The sequence below is a fragment of the Sinocyclocheilus anshuiensis genome, unplaced genomic scaffold (assembly GCF_001515605.1).
Source record: "Sinocyclocheilus anshuiensis isolate Anshui unplaced genomic scaffold, SAMN03320099.WGS_v1.1 scaffold751, whole genome shotgun sequence".
In the NCBI taxonomy this organism is placed as follows: Eukaryota; Metazoa; Chordata; class Actinopteri; order Cypriniformes; family Cyprinidae; genus Sinocyclocheilus; species Sinocyclocheilus anshuiensis.
In genome coordinates this window covers 9051-17875 of record NW_015551049.1, presented here as the reverse complement: position 1 = coordinate 17875, position 8825 = coordinate 9051, and the positions used below count along the sequence as shown (strand labels likewise).

General features: G+C 37.4%; 1 protein-coding gene across 1 annotated transcript in view; it reads right to left on the bottom strand.

Annotated features, from left to right (window-relative positions):
* Positions 1-8825, bottom strand: part of LOC107661915 (E3 ubiquitin-protein ligase RNF123-like) — a gene marked incomplete at its 5' end in the record, with an annotated part of 143018 nt that overhangs the window by 125146 nt on the left and 9047 nt on the right. Inside the window, 6 exons of the mRNA XM_016451706.1 lie at positions 2810-2923; positions 4709-4817; positions 5402-5473; positions 7934-7995; positions 8078-8177; positions 8347-8464. Of these exons, the coding sequence (XP_016307192.1) occupies positions 2810-2923; positions 4709-4817; positions 5402-5473; positions 7934-7995; positions 8078-8177; positions 8347-8464 (575 nt within the window). The remainder of the gene's footprint in view (positions 1-2809; positions 2924-4708; positions 4818-5401; positions 5474-7933; positions 7996-8077; positions 8178-8346; positions 8465-8825) is intronic.

The window sequence follows — 8825 nt, the reverse complement described above, 5'->3', positions numbered from 1 at the left end:
TGGTATGGTATATAAAAATGTGTCATTTTTAAAAAGGTTTTTATTTAGAGAATGTGTTGCCCTGCACTGTTGTATAAAACTAACAGCACATTTGTGCTAGCGCACGTAATGATCAGGTGCTGATATTCAGAAAAGAGCATTGCTTGTGCAATGAATATAAAACAAAACTCATACATGGATATTTTTTGTTTCATTGCTGGAATTATAAGGGCATTCTAACTGCATTCTAATAGGCTTCATCACGCAGTGAATGCTTTTGGACTCTCAAGACGTGTTTTTGTTTGTTTTTTGCAAAGTGAGTGACACACTCCATAACATCAGCTCACATACTGTTAAAACAATTACGGTATTATCAAAGATATTGCACACCCCTAGTCAGCAAGGAACAAAAACACAGTATTTCTGCATGAACTTACCTACAATGTATGTGCCAGGATCAAACCGATCTCGAGGACTGGCCTGAGTCGGGATCAGCCAAGTTAACGCCGCGCTTTTCTCACAGTACTGGTCCTGGACGAAACCACGAATCTGTGCGTAATACGGTTTACCGTCGTCCTCGTCTGTTTGGTATGGTATATAAAAATGTGTCATTTTTAAAAAGGTTTTTATTTAAAGAATGTGTTGCCCTGCACTGTTGTATAAAACTAACAGCACATTTGTGCTAGCGCACATGTAATGATCAGGTGCTGATATTCAGAAAAGAGCATTGCTTGTGCAATGAATATAAAAACATAAAAATTCACACATGGGTATTTTCTCTTTAATTGCTTGAATTATAAGGTTATGTTACCTGTATTCTAATAGGCTTCATCACGCAGTGAATGCTTTTGGACTCTCAAGACGTGTTTTTTTTTGGAAAAGTCGGATATTGTCAGCTCTCTTATCATCTCTCAGTCCCTCACAGTCACACAGCACAATAACGTTATGTCAGGGGAATGTCTTTAAATTCTAATCAAGGAAAAATCATACCTTCTGTTGTCTTCTTTTTAAAGAACTTAAAAAATTGCGCTTGAACCGGTTTTGCGCAAAAATGACGTAAACTTGCTTCGGGCTTGTGCGCAGCTTGTTACAGTAACGAGTTCTAATTGGCTAATCGCCGTTATTTTGTTGGTGAATTATCATAAGTAGAGAATTTTAACATTTTATGTGCATGATAAGTTTTACGTAATACACAAAATGAATAATCCAAAGGGGATGGTAAGGGGGGACGGAGGTTTTACAGAGGGGATGCTTTTTGTCATTTTTTTCGACCAGGGGGATGCCATCCCCCCGCAGCCCCCCTCAATGCGAGCCCTGGAAACAAGCGTATACAAACACAATTGTCGAAGGTGCCTTTCATTTTAATCACAATGGGTGAATAGTACCAGGCTGATTCATAATTTACGTACCATCCGCTCTGTATAATACAACAGATTACGTGAGCCTCAAATCATAATACATCGAAAATTGTATGTCAAAGGTCAGATTTATTTTACTATTTTGACACTTTTATTGATAACTATAATATGGGGAAATGGGATCATTGTGTTTTCATGGTGTACAAGCAGCGAGGCCACTTCTCAAGTTTCTGGAGGCATTTATGAAGTGGAAAGTTATTTCATGAACCACATATGTAGTGTGGAGGTGAAACTAACTAAAATGCTATGCTATGCTACAAACTTAGTGATGTGTGACACTTTTGGGACATTAATGGAATAGTTCACCCAAAAATGAAAATTTGCTGAATATTTACTCAACCTCAGGTCATTCAAGACTTAGATGAGTTTCTTTATCAGAAGCTTTAAAATTTAAATGTAAAAATTTTAAATGTAAAGCGTATTCATTTTAAAATGTAAATGTTGCTATTCATTAAACAATTCTATGCTATGTTTAATGTTAATTATTCTGTTCAAGCGTCATGCTGTCTGACACCTAAATTCAGATCCTCATGTTTTTTGGGCCATATACAAATTTGAACTTCACCACAGAAATTGCAGCCAATCCAGGCGAACTCCTGTCAAATACCTCAGACAAACAAAATCATCTAACGCAAACCACAAAAGAACATATCATTACATCAAAGGCACAACTCTCAACCACTTCCTTCATCCTCCTTCCCTCTCTCTCACTCTATCTTAGCGTGTTCCCTGCTGTTCGTCAATATTTTTGCGGCATGTACCACTGCCTTGAGGGAAATCAATATCCATCTGCATCCCGGTCTTTCTGAACGCCGCCAGCTTCCATCTCATCCCATCATTTCAGAAATTTTAATGATGCCACAAATCACAGTAACGACCACCAACGTTTTTGAGGTTAATAATGAAGTCGGAAACTAAAAAAAAAAGAGAAAAGAAAAAGAAAACACCCTGCAGGAAGTGTACAATGTATTCGGTCTCAATTTAAAACTAATTTGGAGGGTTGATCGATCTAAACCATTCGTCTGGCAGCTTTGAAAAGATCAATAGTGAAATTTCAAGAGTTACCAAACAAAACGAACATAACAGGCACATCAATATGAGATTGCACGTCTCTGTTTACGTCTAGGAAGATTAAAAAAAGTTACGTCTGCGAGCATTAAAGCGAGCTTCTGAAAATAAACAGAACGAAAAAGTAAAATAAAAGTACTTTTGTTGTTGCCACACCTCATACAGAAAAGCTTTATTTCTTGTCTTCAGAGGTTTTAACCGACTGGATTGTATCTGCTGTCAGTGCGAGTAACACTCAAAACAAATTGAACTTCTGCTCCCTCTGGTGGTGTCTAGAGCAGCTGCATGCTGGGTAATTATTTGACCAACCTCTGAAACACACTTTACATGTGTTTTTTACCAACCTTTGAGCGTTTTCTTCAGATGCGAGAGAAGTCCTCCTAAACGCTGCAGGTCAAAGTAATCCACCTTCCCGTTGTAGAAGAGCTGAGGGGGGACGTACGCGTCTGACGGGAACACAAATGGGGTCAATGACATGACATTCAATTATAAGTTCAGTGCCTTAACTTTACGTTAGCAGCCAATACAACATTTTCATTTACTTCAGGTTTTTTATTTGTATATTTTATTTTGTATTTATTTGTATTTTATTGCTATTTTTACAAGCTGATTGTGCATAGATAAGATCCCTGAAGTTGCAAAGACTAAAGCCTCAAAACCAAAGAGATATTCTTTATCAAAGTTAAGACTCTGCCCCGCCTACCTAAAACGGCTCATTCTAACACGCCCCCACATATCTACCTCACTATGTGGAAATATTTGCGTAATGCCACCCAAATGTTCACGCAAAGAAAGAAGGCATGGTTTCAGTAACCGCAGTTAGTGTTGAAGCAGCCATGTCAGGGAGACGCTGTGTGTTTCTAGGCGAAAGCAAAAGCACTTTATTTGGCCTTCCGAAAGTAGATGCATTTAGGAATCTTTAAGATTACTTACAACAGAACAGCAATGCATTTTATGGACGACCGTTTCGTGAACCTAGGAGAAGAGGTAATTCTGACTTTGCTATGACAATCATTGCTTCTGAATCAGCTACTGTAAGTATGTTTTGTTACAGCCATGTCAGGGAGATGCTGTGTGTTTCTAGGCGAAAGCAAAAGCATTTTATTTGGCCTTCCAGAAGTAGATGCATTTAGGAATCTTTAAGATTACTTACAACAGAACAGCAATGCATTTTATGGACGCGCGCGCGTGCGTGCGTGTGTGTGTGTGACAGAGAGTGAGAGAGAGATCACAGTGGAGTCAGCTGTCTTAACCGTGGCTTGTGTACTGCAAACACATACCAGCTTCATCACTGTGTCTGTCACGTGACTCTGTTCCCCTTTTGGGCTCTGTCTTTACATTTATTTTGAAAGATGAAGCTGGCGATTATGGTAAGGGGCGTTACATTTCCGACGAGTGCTTGTGGTGTTCGGCCAATCACAATGCACCGGGTCAGCTGGCCAATCAGAGCAGACTGCGCTTGTCGGAAGGAGGGACTTTGTAGAAAACGAAGCGTTTGAGAGAGGCGGGGCATAGAGGACCTACAATAATGTACAGTATTTGAAAAATAATGTGTTTTTTGAACATTAAAGCATGTCAACATATTCTGTTACACCAGATACACAAAATAATGATCTTTAAAAAAGCATCATATGACCCCTTTAAAATGATGTTCTCACTAATAAAGAAATAAGCAAAGTTATTTTAGTATTATTTATATATTGTTTGGGTTTTATAAATATTTTGAATTAGCTTTTATTTTCATTTTTAATTACATTTTTTGTCATTTTGAATGACTTGAATGATATTTTTTGGATTACATATTTTTTTATATTGTTTTTAAATATAACCATGTAAGTTTCATTTATTTTTATTTGAGTTTTAGTTGCTGCAACTTAAAATTGTTATTTTAATTTTAGTGCTTCAACTCATTCAGTTATTTGCCGAGGCAAGATTTTTAGTTTTCGCTGGAAGTTTGTCATGTAATATTTTCTTTTTATATATATATATATATTAGCTTTATTTCAACTACCAAAAATATTTTTAATAGTTCAAGTTATTTAACAATATGAAGGGTTCATTTGCAAAAACTGATAAACGGCACTTTAAAAAAAATGAGCTGATTGCCGTGCATTATTCTCCACATTTAGCGCGATCTGAACCCTGAACACGTTTTGTCAAAAAAGCCGGTTTTGTCTTTCAAGGCATCGCAAGTTCACGTTTTACTGCAGAAGCCAACAAGCGCCCTTGCTGTTTTTGAACAATGGATCCTGGGCTTTTTCTCTTGCCTTCATCCCAGTAGCTCCTGATGGCCGTGATGAGCCGGTGTATGAAACACACCATGTATTCAGGAGGACACAACACTGTGGGGTTCTGAACACACAAACAACATCACATCAGTTGAAGCATGAGACAAACATCAAACCCTCCAATAAAAGCCTGATCACTGCAAATTAACTGAAACAATCCTATCAATAACAATCCCGTTACAGAAAATGGCCATATTCATTTACTTCTGTGAAGTTTAAGCAGGGAACATCAGATTCAGTGCCAAAAAGCATGCACTGAGAATTATAAAATCCTCAAGCTTCTTTTGTCTTTATTGTTACATCCTTTATGTCAGCACAATTTGCCAATTTATATGATACTGGAACTAATAAAAAAAAACAAAGCAGATATTCCAGTCATCAAAACACATTAAGAAACATATTTCTGAAATGTCCTGTTTGCAGCATTGATTGGAAGACCTTCTGTGGCAGGAGCTCTTTAAATCGTACCAAATGCTGTGTGGCGGGTTTGTAGCTTTTACTTTTGCTTTTGCAGAAATAGACTGTGATCTTATGATCTATTCATCACATGTAAAGGAATATCCAATCCAGATAAAGAATATCTAGATACTATGCAGATATGGAACATATATGGTATGAATGAGGCCAAAGCTGTCCTGTGTGTCCTACCCCTCTATTGCTGGCGTTCTCTTGAAGGAACTTGCGGAATTTGTTCAGGAAAATGTATCGAGAAGCTTCGCCCTGTGAAAAAAAGAGACACAGATCAGGGTTTCTGCAGACTTGAACAAGTTAAATTTAAGACTTTTATAATTAAGACCCATCGAATCCGAATTTAAGACTTTTTAAGGCCTTATATTAGGAAAACGTTATTTAAGACATTTTAAGACTTTTTAAGGACCCGCGGACACCCTGCAGGTAATTACGGCACACAGGTTGGATCAGAAACATTCACAACTTGTAACTGAATATTAATCTTTCTCTAGATGGCAATCGTTTGTCGAGTCTCAGTTAAAGGGATAGTTCACCCAAAAATAAAAATTCTGTCATTAATTACCTTTGTTCATCTTCAGAACACAAAGATAAAATAAATAATAAAATGTATTATAATTAAAATAATAAAATTTTATCAAATCTGAAAGCTTTCTGACCCTCCATAGACAGCAAGGATATTACCACGATCAACGCACAGAAATGTAGCAAAGGACATCGTTAAAATAATCCATGTGACATCAAGGGTTTAACCATAAGTTTACAAAGCAGAGAGAATACTTTTTGTGCGCAAACAAAACAATAATAACATAATTTATTCAGCAATTCTTCTCCCAGAGTTACCGTCTTCCCCCATTTTGGAGAGTAGCCCAGAACGTAATCAATGTAATCAGTGTTGTTTACATTCAGCGAAAAATCTGTGTTCCAAAGATGAACGAAGGTCTTAGGGGTTTGGAACAACATGAGGGTGAGTAATTAATGACAGCATTTTTGGGTGAACTATACCTTTAAATTATGTTCTGTTGATCACACAAAACCATTATATGGCTTTTGAAGACATACACTGTAGTACTAGTTATATAGGCTATTTTTATGGTGAACTCCCAAATATAATAAACAAATTTTAAAAGAAGGTCTCACTAAATCAAAAAATAAAATAAATTTAAAGGGGTCATATGATGCTGCTAAAAAGAACATTATTTTGTGTATTCGGTGTAATGAAATGTGTTTATGCGGTTTAAGGTTCAAAAAACACATTATTTTCCACATACTGTACATTATTATTTCTCCTCTATGCCCCGCCTTTCTGAAACGCGTCGATTTTTACAAAGCTCATCGGTCTGAAAAGCGAGGTGTAACAAGCGCTACTCTACACTGCCCAAAACTCGCGTTTGAATCGTCAGTGGCAAATCCTTTAAATATAAAAACGTACTTACAGACTGTGAGTCAGAGCAGCCGGCATTGTAGGCTACTCTGCAGGTTCAGGCGGCCGGCGGGCTAGAGTGAGCGGAGGCCGGGCTAGAGTGAGCGGTGGCGGCGGGGTCGAGATCCGACAAATGAGCAGAAACCACATGTGACGGACCCCGAGCTGGATTCCGCTTCGTCCACGGTGAAAGTTGATGTATTCCCTCAGCGACCAGCACAGATAAGCTCTAGGCATGACGAAGTGGATATCGTCCTCTTTTGGAAGACCAAACAAAGTACCAGGCATGACGAAGCGGATATCGTCCTCTTTTGGAAGACCAAACAAAGTAGTTTCGCTTTCACAACGAAACACAGCGTCTCCACGACATAGCTGCAGCGTCAACAATACTACAGCGAGAATAAAAGTTACGCCTTCTTTCCTTGCGTGAACATTTGGGCGGCGTTATGCAAATCTTCCCACACAGTGATGTAGATATGTGGGGGCGTGTTAGAACGAGCTGTTTTAGGTAGGTGTGGCTGACTCTTAACTTTTATAAAGAATATCTCTTTGGATTTGAGACTTTAGTCTTTGCAACTTTACAGATCTTCTTTATGCACCAAGAGCTTGTAACACTTCAAAGAGAAAGGAAAAATTTAAATCGTATCATATGACCCCTTTAAATAAAAAAAAAAAACGTATTTGGGCTAAACAACATCTTAGTTGAAATGTAAAAATATCCCCCCAAAACAGGTTTCTGTTAGGGTACTAGATATTGTGAAGAAAATTTATATAATAATAATTATTATATAAACCAGATTAATTTAATAATTAGATATTTATATTTTTGTGGTTTCATCTAATTTCAGTGTTAACTACTGTTATAATTCTTAATATCTTGAATAAGCATTTATTTTATATTTTCTGTTTTCATTTTCATTTTAGCTTGTGCTTTTGTGATTTTTTTATAAGATTTAGTTTTTCTAATTATTTTTATGAATATTTCTGAATATTTTCTATTTCTGTTATATATTTTTTTTCTGAATATTTCTATTTAGCTATTTTTTTTATTTCAGTTTTAGTTTCAAATTTATCAAAATTATTTTTAATAGTTTTAGTTCACAATAACAACACTGTCCCATTTAGATTTTTTTTACACAAAAAAAAACATTTTGACACTTTTCATGTAGGTCAGACTGGGTCTTCCTGTCTAAATGGGCCATTCTCTGACATTCCCATATTATACATTTTATAAATATAATAAAACATAACTGTGCGAGCAGACGTGTGCAAAACAAGCATCAACATACCGTCCCCTTGTCTTTGTTGTTCAGCATTAACCTCAGGATCTGAACCTGCAGCTCCTCCACAACTACACACACACACACACGGGTTCAGCTGAGTGTCACAGTGACAGATATGCTTGCAGATCTGATGTTGTGTGTGTGACATACCCTCAATCCTCTTCTTCAGTCTGTGACAGCCGCGCTCGTACGCTCGCCGTCTCAGCCTCTCCTCGGCCGTCTCCTCGCATGTGTCCCTCTCATCTTTGCCCTGGACACGCGTCAGGAGAGACAGCGGAGAATTATTCATCTGTCGCTTCAACCAGGGCTGAGTTCAGATTAGTGTTCGCTTGACGAGATCATTTCAGGTTACAGCTTTTGTGAAGCCTGTGTATATAATGCTATTCATATTCATACTCATGTGTCCGGATGTTTCTGACCTCTTTGTCGAAGCGTGTGGGCCACCAGGTGGTCGGGATGAGCTCCTCCAGCCCTGCCTCCTTCACTCTCAGAGGGGTCTTGATGTAGAAGAAGACCACAGACCGGAGCACGTCAAACGTGATGCTGTTAAGGAACGAAACCCATACAAATCCACAAGCTAAATGCTTCTAACATGTCTGTTTAGGCAGTTCTTCCTTACAGCCAGAGAAAACTACTGGAAAGTTCAATCGAATGCTTGTACTATGACCAAAATTTGGCTTCTAGTTCTAGTAGTAAACAACTGTTGTATATACGTTGTGCAAAACTTATATATATATGTATATTTTTTTTTTTTTTTTTTTTTTTTTTTTTTTTTTTATTAGTTGTATTTTATATTTAATCTGTATATCTGTATTTATGTTCTACTGTTAGTGTTATCTGTATGCACCAAGGGTCTGAGAGTAACGCAATTTCAATTCTCTGTGTGTATGTGCTGTAC